Genomic DNA, 14,482 nt, shown 5'->3' with positions numbered 1-14,482 from the left:
ACTCGGAGACCTAACCAGTTAAGTAAAGTAAGATCAACTCTTCAACAACATCGATGTACAACATAACTCAGCAACAGATATATGGCTACAAATACGAGGAATAATTAGTCATTGGGTCCGCTTTGATGGCTTTTCTTGTCTTAGCTTCACCGACAGGTGCAAGTAGTTGTAGTCTGCGTCTGTCAGTCGAATTCTGGGAATATCCAGAACTCTCAACACCGAGATCCATTCAGTCTAAGAAAAACCTAAAATGACACGAAACGCCGCTACAGATCTCTGTTATACTCTGTCACGCTGTCTTACTATTCGTCACAACCGTAGATGCTCCCGAATTCTCCGAGGAAGATCTTCACAAAAACCTCCCAGGAGGCACACGTCAACGGAAACCGTAGCCAGAGAACATAGTCGTCTATTATGCATCACTGATGTGGTGATGAAAGCTCTCTACCTCGTCGACACTGGCACATCCTGCGAGTTCCAGCGACCGACTGAACGAAGCAGTTTTCAACTTACAGTCGGTAAATGGGCAACCGATCACCGCATATGGTAAGCGACATGTGTGCTTCAACATGGATTTACGCAAACCTATTCACTGGATCTTCGTCACTGCAGATGTTCCTGTGCCAATCTTTGGTATAAACCTACAACAACACCATATTTTACACATCGTCACACGCAAACGGAGGCTAGTAGACAGAAACACTGATGTATTCGTTTGTGTAATTTCTTTTTCCGGTTGTAGATTATACCCAGTCATAGCAAAGCACACGATCGATCCGCACTTCCAGCATATTCTCGATAAGTACCCTCAGCTATACCAAACGCGACCAAAACTGCCACGTGCAACTAGAAACGTTACACATCACATCACGGCTACAGAGTCACCTGCATTCTCGAAGGCCTGTCAACCAGCTCCCGAATAGCTGATAACGAGTTCGATCACGTGACAGTTTTAGGAATCATTCGGTCACCAAACAGCCCATAGGCGTCTCCGTTGCACGTGGTCTCTAAAAACTACAGAAACGACTTGCGTCTATTTGGTGAATAACGGCGATTGAATGAGAAAACCATTCCTAATCGTAACCCATCGCCTCGCATTCGCGATTTGACAGCTACCATGAAATGTACAGCCGTTTTCTTCACAAATCGACTTGGATAAAACATGTGATCAGATTTCCATGACTGCTGCTGACATTCCTAAAACCGCTATCATCATGCCGTTCGGTCTCTATATATACTTCGCAGTTTACTTTGGATACACAATACACATGTGGGGGCAAACAATGCAGTTACAAGTGTTTTTGTTTCGTTTTAGTTCCGTGAACAGTTTCCAAGGTATCGACCTTCTTAAGCTCGCATAGCTTCGAAAAGAAGACACTGATCTTCAGCACAAGTTATCTTCGACAACTTTAGAACTGTGTATTAAACAGATAGAAACAAGTGAGGAAACTTTACTATGCGATACATCTACAATTGAGGATCGTCCAATCGATGCAACGTCTTCAATTAGTTGCACCAACGTTACAAATTTTTGGGGTTTTGGTGCCATTTCCACAGATATTGAGAAATTCTCCAATATTTACCGAAGTTTCCACCAGAGTCTTGTTACATTTTGGGAAAATCCGTCTATATTTATTGATCAAACCCCACAATCTCGCATTTTCCCCAAAACTTTGTTTTCCTACAATATTTCACCAAAAATTTGGATATTTCCTCTACATCTCCCCAGGATTTTCTGCAATTCCGGTGGAATTATCCGAAATGTCTCGTTTTATCGCAATACTTCTCAACGATTTTCTACAGATATCACGGACAAGCCCGGCAATTTAATAATAAGCATCTCGAAGTTTCTACACACACGCTTCTGTGTAAGCTGCCAGAAATCTAAGGTGATCAGACACAACAAATGTCCCTTCGACTCATTCAAAAGTACTGATGCTCGTCTCGATCACGTTCATCTGAATTCGTTAGGACACTTACCAGATTCAAATGGATTATCTTATCTCTTAACTTGTAGACCATTTCACTCGATGGCCAGAAGCAGTACCCACCAAGGACATTACTGTTGAAGCAGTGGCCCACACCTTTGTCGAACGGTGGGTAGCAAACTTCGATTACCCTTAAAATATCACCGTGGACGCTAGTTTGAATCTGGACTTTTCCGTCGCCTAACCACATTATCAGGAGCCACAAGATTCCGAACGACCGCCAACTACCCAAAAGCAAACGGATTGGTAGGACACTTTCACCGACTGCGTAATTAAGCTGTAAATAATAATGGTTGTGGCTGATGCTATAAGTAAAGTGCATACCCCTTTTAGCGCAGTCAGCTACTGACTTAAGTCGTGCCGCTTTCTTATTGACATACTGAGAACCTTTGAGAAAAAACCTTGTGATTTAGGCCACATGAAGATCTCGGACTGTGGAACTACACTCCAAGACTCAACACATAACTAAAAAATCTCCCATCAAACTTTATTTCTCACATCCAGTATATATAGAAACTTTTTAATAGCGGTGAACATTAAATGTTATTTTTTTAATGACGTAACTCCGGATAGTATCATATTTATATTCATAGGAACATTTGTATGACGGGTCAGCTAGGCGAGTGTTGATTTTCCAATACAGCATCAGTCGCTTGTTAAGTCACTCCATCCTGGACGACTAGGTTCGTTATTAAGGTTTGAATTAATTGGATTAAGATAACCAGTAATAAGCAATCCCGACAATCAGCGCTTAGTTTGGCAGGTTGTTTACCGACCTAGAAAAAAACCATATTCATTGGTCATACAGACATTGCGTCTCAGTCATTTTTACGCATAGTTGTCTCCCATTATTATACAAAATGACTCGTTTCTACAGTCTAGTTATCTTTTGATACACGAATGAGGCAAACGTTTGATCAGAGAGCCGACAAAGGTGATTACAAATGCTTGTAGAACAGAGATTTTTCCAACATCCCAAAGTGAAGGGACCTTTACCCATATATTCATAAAGGACCTACATAAATCATACAAGTATCAGGGGGTAAATCTATTGCATTCTCTCACATTGAACAATTTTCTAAAATCTGTGGGAAGCAGGGTTGTTTTCAATAAGCTTGTGGATACGTTTATCGCATTATATTTTGCCCAATATTAGAGCACCTACACGATGATTGCAGACCAGAGACCGTTGTTCCTTGATATTATAATCGCTTTCGCTTCACAGTACAGGTGTGTGTAAGGATTTTATTAGCAAACTGAACGGTATGTACACAGTCCATCCAGATCCAATCTAATTAATTGATGTCCATAATTGTGGAATGTATTTTGCGCCTTCTAAATTACTTCTTTAAGACTGGTAGAAGCATGTTTATACTGACTCTCAGTAGTGAGCTGTTTAGAGTGGTCGGGAAATCAATCTACCTGCTTACTTTTATGAGAGATTGTAATGGCGCGACAGGTGGGTCTAGCCCTTTGTTGATCTGAGTCATCTTTATGGCCGTCGTGATCTTAGTCTGGCTGCAAAATGCTGATCAGAGCAGTTCTGCTACATTTTTGTGAAGTCTGGCCTCTCTGAGTCGAGGATTTTCAGCAACGCTATCATCGTTGTCTCCGAGGGATTTATGACATCCAGTGACAACACCAGTAATCTGTAAGGTTCGGATGTACGTTTAGCTACAGTGACGACAACCCAACTGGTGTCACCATGTTGAAACACCGCCTTGTGACTTGGAAATATATTATTAATGTCGACATTGAATATTGTTTGCCGACATTCGATGGGAAAAGCAGAGAGATGGTCGGGTTATGACTCAAAGCAGTAATGTGAAAAGATGTACAGGAATAGCACCTACAGGTTCATAGCGACTTCCTGGTGCAACCTAATGCGTTGAGATATTATCAGAAATGGATCAGAATAAGAGATAGTGGTTGTCCTGGTGTGGTTTTTTTATACATGCATACAGAAGCGGGAGGGACATACTTAAGTGAAAATCCTTTCTCGTTCCATTCGTAACAGAACTGTGACTTCTGTTACATAATATTCTCTTTCTCTTAATTTTACTTATACATCTATATTTGATTTTAGTTCCCTCGACTCTTCTATCTATTAACAATCTTATTTTTTCATTTTCGTGGCCCATAATTATTTTAGTGCCCAGTTTTACCTCTATTTATGAGCAATAAGATCTGAAAATTCCATTAAGGCATCGTATGGGTAAATCAGTTGTTGTGAGTAGCTAAACTTTGACCACGGTTCATTCAAAACGACCATAAAACTTACACCATTCGTGTAGTCAGTCAGCTACAATGGAGGACCAGGCACATATATGCATCGTGTAGAATTCCCTTCGTTACAACAGTTTGTGACAGGACTAAACACGAACAAGATACCAGGTGAGCAGACTACTGCTGATTAAGTAGAAAACACTAAGTCATATGGTGAAACTCTTTAGATGTTCCTGGACATACATCAGAGACAATGAAATGTACAAATTAGATGACTATAAACAAAATTCAAATGTTCATCGATCCCGGACAGGTTCAAATTCATAAACTGGAGGCGCCGTCTTACTTCCTTTGAATACGGTTTTGTACGCTCTTTTGGTTAAATTTGCCTAGTAGAAAAGAAATTACACTTCAGATGGTAAGGTTCGATTAAAGAAATATTTACTTTTATAGATAGGTAAAAAAGAACTTTGAATTCGGCTAGATCCACCATATCGGTTTTTTGCATATGGATTTAGGTACACTGAGACACAAGCTTATCTTGACAGTTTAGACAAATAAGATATTGTTCCGCGAAGCCTCATGTTATTTTTTTCGAGTTGAGTGAAGACATAGTATCGGTCGTTGGTGTTTGTAATATAACAGAACAGGAATCAGTAACGTTAGTGGTACTTATGATAATGTGAAAAGCAATCTGTAGATTTTTGTTTCAGTTCGTTTTTAGTGTTTTTCCTTCTTAATTGTATTACCTTAAGGAATACTTTTGCCTTCATATTATTATACCCGTTATTCCGGAATGTACCCTTCTAGGATGACTACCAGTCCCAAACCTGGATAAATAAGGGTTGATCATAGACTAAGCAAGTTTATCCCGTAGTAAAGAACCTTGATAAGATACGCCAACCAGAAAATTTACTTAAAACATTTAAACATTGTCCTTACAATTGAAGGATTTTTATATAAATGATTTATGAACCCTCATAGTGAAAGCCATGATCTCGGAAAACATGAGGCCGACCCCGTTTCTAGCGATCAGAATAATGTATAATTATGCGGAGTGTCACACAATATAGAAGGCTGGGAGGACCATTTAAATAGCTGTGGAGATGAGAAGATACAAACTGGCAGTGCTTCAAATAAATGAAACCCGTTGTACATAAGCCCAACAGAAAAGACTAGCTCCAAGGGAGATCGCGTTGTCTTATGGTCACAAAGAAGAAAATGCCTCGCATACACAAAGAGTTGCACTAATACTCTCCAAAAATAGCTTACAAGATGAGATTATTCCAAACAGTTCACCTATGCACGCTGTCGAACGTCTTCTCATAACCAGTTGATGTATAGCGATGATTTCCGTTTAATTGGTTGTTCGACAGTTATTCGCAGAGTCTCCATTCGGTTTATAAACGACAAAGTTCAACCTGTAGTCCTCACACTTACTAAAACTCCTTTTCTTCAGTATTTTCATGAGCTATCCCTGCCTCCAGTTTGTTAGTATTAATTGTCCCTCCCAAATCTTTTCAAAGCGAACGTAGAGCATGTTTGTAACCACCTCTGATTAGATTCAGTGCTTCACTCGGTATGTTGCTTTGTCATTATTGAGTTGTCTGGTCGCTTTGCTGCCCTCTCTAGGATGGCCTGCATGATCACATAGCTAATCTTTCTCGCCTTGGATTTCATTATCAGTAGGTGCACAACACTGCATCACACTTATTGTTATCCTTGTTTTCTTTGTTTTGAAGGATGCTTTGATAGTCCTGGAGCTGAGTTTTCAAATAAATAAGCGCGCTTCGTTCTCCTTTAAATAACATCGTGTTTGTTTTAGTCATTTTCTTCGCCATGAGCACAATGCAACAATATCATCCAGAAGTTAGTCCTTTTGTCTACGTTGTTTCTAGTTTGTTTCACTTGTTCCAAACACGATCAGGCTGTATATTCGCATTTTCACCACTACTGAATTGACTTTTTCGAGTTTCCATATTATCCAGTCATTCCATATTCTGGTTGTTAGAAGGGACATTTGCCTTTCGAAAAATTGTGCCTTCCACCATAACTTCTGTATAAAGACACCTCAACTACCAGGGTAAAGTTTCAGCGGTTGAATTGATCACTCTTTTTTGATAAGATTCATTGTTACGATGTATTCAACACTACACCCAACCCACTTTATTCGACGTTAAGACCGGTGTTATTCCTTAAGGGCTTCAAACGGAATTAAAGAAAACAGGCGAAAATGTCTAGATATTTATATAAGGGGGTTTTGTGGAGATTTTAGTAATTTCAATTGTTGAGATCATGAGTCAATTGAAGCAAGACTACCATGGAAAACCTGGAAGCACTGGACAGCCATTTCGTCCTACTGTTGGACTTGTCAGCAGTGCGCATCCACGATCCCGCCTCGCGGGACTCGAAGCCATGACCTACTGGTCTCGCGCTCCAGCACTTAACCACTGGACCACTGAGCCGGCATCCAATGATGTTAATGTCTAACTTCAACTAATCTACGAAACTGAGCGACACATCCACCATTGTCAGTGAGTTACTGTCTCACAACTGACCCGGTTGAACTCCTCTGGTCACTGCTTCTCACTAAAACTCCAGGATACACATCTTGAAGCCAGTCACTGGTGAGCATATGTTGATTATTATCAGTGCTCCCACGTCTAGCCTCAATTGACTCAACAATTGATTTTTATATAAATCGTGATAGCAAACCAAACACTGGAAATGTAGCTAAAAATAATGGAAATGGAGGAATCAGAATGAACAGATTAAGGAGAAACAGCATCATTGTCTGACAGTATGGGGGGCTCAAGATTTAGTAGTTCTACAGGTACAACTATGTCATTTCGGTGTTATGTTCTCTGAGCTGCACAACATCCTGAGTACATAGTTCGAAACAAGTGAGGCACTGGGATTTATCCACACTTGAATAAAAGCCTGTTTTGTTGACGTGAAATTCCATCAGTTGCTGTCTTTGCTTGGAGATTTATTTTGGTTGTCAGTCTGATTTCCAACGTTGCAGTTATTTTTCCTGACAGATTGAGCCAATTTCGATATCAGTCAGTCAGTCAACTACAACGCAAGACCAGGCACATATGTGCATCGGTCCAAGACCCCATGCCTCATTAGCACAAGATGAACACAAACTTCATAGAAAGTTACTTCAATGGTAGTAATATATAAAAGAAAGATTGCAATAAGGATATAATACAGGAAGAAAGAAATGAAGTGATTCTAATCTCATAATTTAAAAGAAGACAAAAAGTGTTTACACCGACGCCATTGTGATCGATTCTGAGCCATGTCAGCAAGAGTCTCCAACCATTGGTTACGATAGTCACGCGGACCCCTACCAAGCATTCTGCATCTAACGACACGGCTAAGACGAGAAGTTAGTGACTTTTGGCCGCCCCTAACTTTCTTCCAACTGTTCACAACACTAGTCAGCATTGTGCGTTGTGGTAGTCGGTGGTCGGGCATGTATGATACGTGGCGCAACCATCTCAGTCGATGAAGATCCACAACCTCATCAACTGATTTACCATCACTTCCTAATACCTTGCGTCTAACCTCACTATTACTTACCCAGTGATCCCAGCAGATGCGAGCAATATTTCTAAGGCATCTGTGGTCAAATACTAATAGATTACGATTATCTTTTACTCTAAATGGCCATGTTTTGCGGCCGTACAGTAGAACGGAACGCACCTTCAGTTTGCTGTTTTTATTCTTACCGCTCTTCAACCAACCTGTCTGGCATGGTAGGACCTTGAGGAAAGATTGTTTCAGCCAGTATAGCTCGATTGGTTTATCACGATAGGCAAGCCCGAACACCACGTCAAGGTAGCAATAACGTTCGGGCAATGTCGATATATCCATTAATTGATGAATAACCTGAGAATCATGGGATTGTTTCACTTATCTATATTTTCGCTTTCCCGATCAGCTTCGTGTTCATAATTACTCACATCCATTGGTATCAGCGAAGATATGTCGTAACATTTGACAGCTTGTTGGCATTCACGTACAGGCAGGTGAACAGGAAGGCCAGTTTGTCCCATAGTATCCTCGCAGACCATGGAAGAGTGTTTCGTTTATTTTTTGCCATTGTGTTCTTTGGCTTGCTTAATATTGAACATCGGGATTTTGCGAGCTTAGTAATTTGCCTATTTTAACATAGGCGTTCTCATGTGCGGAAGGACTATACGTTTGCTGATTGTTTTACGCGGCGATGGGATTGATATGGATTTCTTGATTAAATCGTGTAGGTGGCTATGCTTCTGACATGCATCGATTGGGTATTTCATATCATCTTTCTGCAAAGTGTTTCAGTACATTTTTGCCTTTTGAACAGTTTGTACACAGATTAATTTATAAGTCCTTAAGTTTTTGCTGACGTAATCCACAATTTGATTAATGTGAGTTCGTTTACAATTTACTCGAGTTTGTTAGCACTGATTTTGGTGATCGACAGACTTAAGAATGGTAATTTATTGTCTAAATTTGTTTCTAGTTTAAATCTTACGTCACTATAGGCGTTGTTGGCCAAATCGTAAGTAATTACCAGCTGACTTTTTTTAGTGATGACGAATGTGTTATCTATATGCATCTTATTAGTCCTCCATATATTATACAAAGTTGAATCCAAGCTAAACTATATGCACGCGTGCTGGCCCCACTACAAAGATCTGTGCATTAGTTTACTTTAAAATTAATTCGAAGATAGAAATTTATTTGTTTAGTCTTAAATAATTTTAACTAATATTAAATTTTTAGTCTAACAGTTACCACATAATTTCAAACATCACCCAATTAACCTACGGATGTCAAACAACTGAGGTCATTTATACAGTAGGAACTAAGGAATACAATAAGTACTGGTTCAAATATCAACTAATAAATATGTCTTGAATAGGAACATACCATAAGACTTTTCTTAGCTTCGTGCTGACGTAAAAGATATTTCAACTGTTTGGCTCTTTCTAGATGTTCAGATAATTCCTTGTAAGCATTAAAACGTTGAGAATAAATGTCTTCAGAAGAGGGGTCACTGGAAGACACATTGTCAAAAATAGTTTCATCCACTTGTACTTTCTCCGCGTATTTGTGGTGTAGTTCAACCATTTCACCATAGGTTTCCGCAAATACAATATGTTTGGGAGTCTTCCTTGAACAGGGATTTTGTGATTCACTTTGCAGTAAATGAGTCTTCGACTCAAGTTGATGTATCTTAGACTTTTCTTTTTGTAATTCATATTGTAGGTGCGTAACGTTTTTATAAAATGATGACTTAATATCAGAGTCTAAATAACTTTTTTCTACATCTAACGGAATATGCCCTTTTTCCATCTAAATAAAAAACAATAAAATTAGGCTTCATGTAGGTAACAACTCACATCAAAACGAGAATTACACATATTGAAGTAAAATTCATCTGTGTTTTTATCTAAAGCTTTACTTCTTAACTCTTTTATTTTAGCACTTTTTGATTCCTTATCCCTGAAACATCAAAGTGAAATATGTAATTCAACCTCACTTGGCTCTTAAACGGAAATCCTGTTTTTTCGGTAGTATTCCAAGATGGTGTCTACGTTGAGGCTAAAGAAAAAGAAATATTTCGAAAGGGCTAAAAAGGCATACTTGAGAACGTTCTTTATGAATTTTGGAGAGTCGTTTTTGGACATTCTTGAATGATGCAAAAGGCATTATGCATTAGAATATTCCTGAGAAGTAACAGTATGTAAATCAGCTTGATTGCATTAGATAGTTTCTAACTAAGTAGAATCTGGAAAGCAAAACTAATGTGGGTTATCAGGATTTAGATGATAAAAACTAATAAAAATTAGAACAAATACTTGCAGAATAAAGTAAAAACAGGTCTCGCTTTATAAAAAAAGCTACCACGAGTAATTTCTTTTTAAGGATAGAGACTATACAGATAAAAAGACCTTCAGATAGTACCTTAAGCACCTCAAGTACGTGGGAAATGTGGTAATGAGTTGATGCAACTTCAGTTATCTACCCACCAACTCGCTTCCAGTACAGTTTAAGCTAATTTATATACTATCTAGTTTGTACACACAAAAACTATTGATAGACGCTGATTGATTAATAGTAAGTCACCACTAGATATGGTTGTTTGCAGAAGAATACGGTACCCTAAGTTAACAACATCGAGCAATAGTTTCGCGGAAAAGGATTTAAAGTGTAGAATCACTTAGAATAACATTAGGAACCGATATTTTTAAACACCATGACCGGATCGCTCATTTTTGAAGGGTCGCTTTAAGTTTTGGATTGTGTAACAACACCTTACAACCAAGACCGATGAGCCATGAAGAGTTGAGACTATAATAGTAAGCTACCGCGACAGGTTACAGGGGCAATAGATGGATAAATTTTAAAAATGAACCTTATAGTAGACGAAGACGCAGAGGAAGATATTGATGAGCTATCATACTGATGAAACGGGCTATTAACGCAGTAGGGTTACTATTATTAAATGGATATTTAGATAGTACACTTGATCATTGAATCCAGATGGTTGTGGAAAGGTTAGATTTTACTTAACAGGCTTCAGTATCTAGTAGCAGTGTATCACCAATACCTTCAGGAATCAACTAAGTATATTAAACAAACAAGACAGATACATTAGTAAGTTATAATGAAATGTTGTTCTGAGTCTATAGGTATACATCAACTTTTTTCTTAAAGGACTCTTGGGAAGTTGTTGAGACCATCTCAGCTGGAAGCTAATTCCAGGACTCGATTACTCACAAAAAGTGGGTGTGCCTACAGCCGTTTCATATGTTGTACTTTTAATTCCAGGGTATTGCCTCTAAGGTTTTTGTTGGAAATTAACCTCAGATAATCAAGAGGGTATTCAAGTTTGTTTAGGATACCGCAAAACCAAGTGACTTGTGTAGCGCATATGTATTCGGCGACCCTTGGTACCAATATGTGTTCAAATAAATAAGTTTTAGGGTACTCTTATTCCTTCGGAGTGAGGAAATACTGAAATTACGTACTCTAAATAACAGTGGGCAAAACTGATAGAAACTAAATACAAGTTCTAAAAGCACTTTCGTCATAGCTCAACAATCATATAACAAAATATCAAGACTCCAAGCTTCTCAACCTGGAGCACATCTAAGGGGTAATCCCCTAAATTGTATGTGAGGTTTGAGACATGTCTCAGATGAACTTCTTCACATTTTGAAGAATGAAAAGTAATTCCTGGATATGGATGAAACAATGTTGTTGCATCAATGTTCACCTAACTTCGAAAACGAGTCATTCCAGAAAATATTTTGGAAAACGCTGGGGAAGAAGGGTCGATTTTAACCAGAGAATTATATGAAATGTCCACCTTTTTCCCAGGAAGTAGACAATTCTGGGAAGATGTGTAACTAAAGGGTTAATTTGTAGACACGTTGAGGCAAAGCTGTAACACATGATACCGGTGTTTATTTGGAAGAATAAGAGATCCAAAACAATAGCATACAAATCAGGACCACTGAATCTGAGCGGAGGAAGAACACAACGTGCAAGCAAAACTGCATGCAATGTTTTTAAACATGCATACATTCTCCAAAAATCGAATAACGCGGTCCCGTAAGTAAAGGGAGAGGTTCTTTACAAAATAGTCTCATACGTCATTTTTCAAGTCCAGTTTGATCAGGATTTGTTCTTCTTCCAGTTCATTTACTTTTCGTCGCCCTTCTATAGAGAAGATTGTTGAGACTATACTTCGTGGACGACCATTGGGTGACGCTGAAGTGACCTTGAGTGTCCACCGCACAACTGGTACCAAATGAGGGTTATAAACTAGCGCGATTAATTAGAATCATCATTTACAGTTGATGGTTATGGTTAGTAATGAGATATAAGGTTTTCGTCACGAATTAACATCAGCCATAACGTCAAAAATATATTTGGCTAAATGGATGAATGAGCTTCGAGCTAAAATCCGCGACCTGTTATCTTATATTTGATTGTCTTCAGTCTTCAGTAATAAGGATAGTAGGTTGATGAACCTGTGTAAATCCTGAAACATTGCTTTCCAGTGAAGGTCCAGCTTTTCCTTGAAAGTATTCACTGATGGGGCTGATACCACTTGTTCGGGTAAGGCGTTCCAATCATTGACTACTCGATGAGAAAAACGGGACCCCTCTTTAAGTTTATTAGATCGTGGTTTATGAACCTTCTTGCTATGACCTCGGAGATTATTAGTGCTGGAGGGAGCAAAAAGATAAGACATATTAACACCCAAATCATAATTAAAGATACGAAATGCCAGTATAAGGTCACCTCGTGTCCTACGATACGACAAGGGGAAAAGATTTAGGCGTTTTAAACGCTCATCGTAAGGGAGTCTAGAAAGACCCTTCACTAATTTCGTTCCCAAACGTTGGACACGCTCAAGGGAGTTAGTATCCTTTACCAGACACGGACTAGCTGCTTGGATACAGTACTCTAAATGTGGTCTAACGTATATGGGATATAAAATTCGAAACGTTTCCTCGTCAAAAGATTTGAACGCTCGGCGAATTGACCATAACGCACGAAAACCTTTGACAACGGCTGCTTTGCAATGCGTAGTTGTTTTTAAATAATGACTTAATATTACTCCTAAGTCTTTATGCTCTTGAACGCATGGAAGGGGTTTACCCTCAATAGTGTAACGGTAACTATTACCGTGACCGATGTGCATTAGTACACTCTTCCTAGCATTGATTTCTAAGCCCCACTCTCGAGCCCATCTAACTAAATCGTCTAAGTCAGCTTGAAGATCCACATGATCAGCCGCACTTTTTATTGTTCTCCAGATTTTTACATCATCCGCAAACAATAATGTCGACGACCTAAGTAACAGCGGTAACTCACTAACGTAGAGAAGGGAGAGCAGAGGGCCTAAAATGGTGCTTTGGGGTACACCACTTTTGACCGGCTTCCAATCGGATAGCGTTACGTTGACCCTAACTCTCTGTCTGCGGTCACATAAGAAATTTCCTATTCACTCATGTACAGTACCTATTATTCCGAAGCTCGTGAGCTTCTGCGTAAGACCTACGTTTGAAACCTTGTCAAATGCTTTGCTAAAATCTATGAATATCACATCGACAGACAGACCGTTATCTAGGGCTGCTGTCCAATCCTTACTGGCAATAAGCAAGTTAGTCAAGCATGAACGCTTGTTACGAAATCCGTGTTGCTCAGGAGCTAACAGATTGTGTAAATCTATGTGGCTTAGCAACCTAACCCGAATTATCTTTTCAAGTAACTTAACGACTATGCTAGTTAGACTGACAGGCCGGTAGTTAGATACTATCTGTCGCTGACCGTCCTTAAATATAGGACTAACTATAGCGTCCTTCCAATCTCTAGGGAGTTGAGCGAGTGAAGGGGACATGTTGAAGTGTGTCGCAAGCGGTTTTGAAATAATGTCCGCAAGAGATGACAGCAACCGTGGATGTAACCCGTCAGGGCCCGGTATCTTACCAGGTTTGAGGTTAGTTATCAACGGAAGGACAGTTTCCTCAGTCACTTGTACAGATTCAATGGTTGGTATCTCAGTGTGAGTGGGACAAGTATTTGTTACAATGAACGTAGAGAAGACTTCGCTAAAATAGTCTGAAAAAGTCTCAGCTTTTGCTCGATCTGATTCAGCTAGTAATTCTGAATTTTCTTGTAACAGTAACGGGGGAATACCATCACTACGTTTCATTTGCCGTTTAACATACGAAAACAATCGTTTCGGACAAGTACGGCTATCATATACTAACTGTCGTTCGTAAGTGGTACGGGATTTCGCTATGGTTTTCTTACAGATATTACGGTATTTTTGGTACTCACGCTTAAATGGTTCACGACCTGTCAACAAGAATAAGTCCCAGAAATGTTTCCTACGCTTTAACAGCTTCCGGGTTTCCTTATTAATCCATGGAGGGCAGTGTGATAGCTTACGTGCTGACCATGGGATAAACGGCGACGTTACGGACTCGAATGTAGCCTTAAACTTATTCCATTCATCTTCGATCAATCCATCCGCGTCGACCGACCAATCGGCCGAGATAGCACGGTTTCTGATTTCCGGAATATTAGCTCGCCAGATATTGGGACGGGGTGGAGCAGATACGAATTGTATACCATGTGTCCTAAACTTAAAGTGAATTACAACGTGACCACTATTCACTAGTGTGGGAAGGTGCTGGATATCAAAGACATCCTCACAGTGGTGGGTGAGGGCGAGGTCCAGCAGTGAC

At 39.4% G+C, this 14,482-nt stretch overlaps 1 protein-coding gene across 2 annotated transcripts; it reads right to left on the bottom strand.

Annotated features, from left to right (window-relative positions):
* Positions 1–1,144: 1,144 nt before the first annotated feature.
* Positions 1,145–12,027, bottom strand: UTP11L_1 (UTP11-like, U3 small nucleolar ribonucleoprotein). Of its 2 annotated transcripts, XM_051217612.1 has the most exons (6): positions 11,722–12,027; positions 9,858–10,002; positions 9,754–9,815; positions 9,614–9,716; positions 9,141–9,566; positions 1,145–4,603 (listed from the first exon to the last, which is right to left on the bottom strand). In XM_051217612.1, the coding sequence occupies exons 2-6, from the start codon at positions 9,921–9,923 to the stop codon at positions 4,511–4,513; spliced, it is 750 nt and encodes a 249-aa protein (XP_051065027.1). In that variant the 5' UTR covers positions 9,924–10,002; positions 11,722–12,027; the 3' UTR covers positions 1,145–4,510. The 2 variants fall into 2 exon arrangements, with proteins under 2 accessions (XP_051065027.1, XP_051065026.1); XM_051217611.1 differs by having other exon boundaries at positions 5,487–9,566; positions 9,858–12,027.
* Positions 12,028–14,482: the final 2,455 nt, after the last annotated feature.

The sequence above is a fragment of the Schistosoma haematobium genome, chromosome 5, assembly GCF_000699445.3.
Source record: "Schistosoma haematobium chromosome 5, whole genome shotgun sequence".
In the NCBI taxonomy this organism is placed as follows: Eukaryota; Metazoa; Platyhelminthes; class Trematoda; order Strigeidida; family Schistosomatidae; genus Schistosoma; species Schistosoma haematobium.
This window is presented reverse-complemented; position numbering and strand designations above follow the sequence as displayed.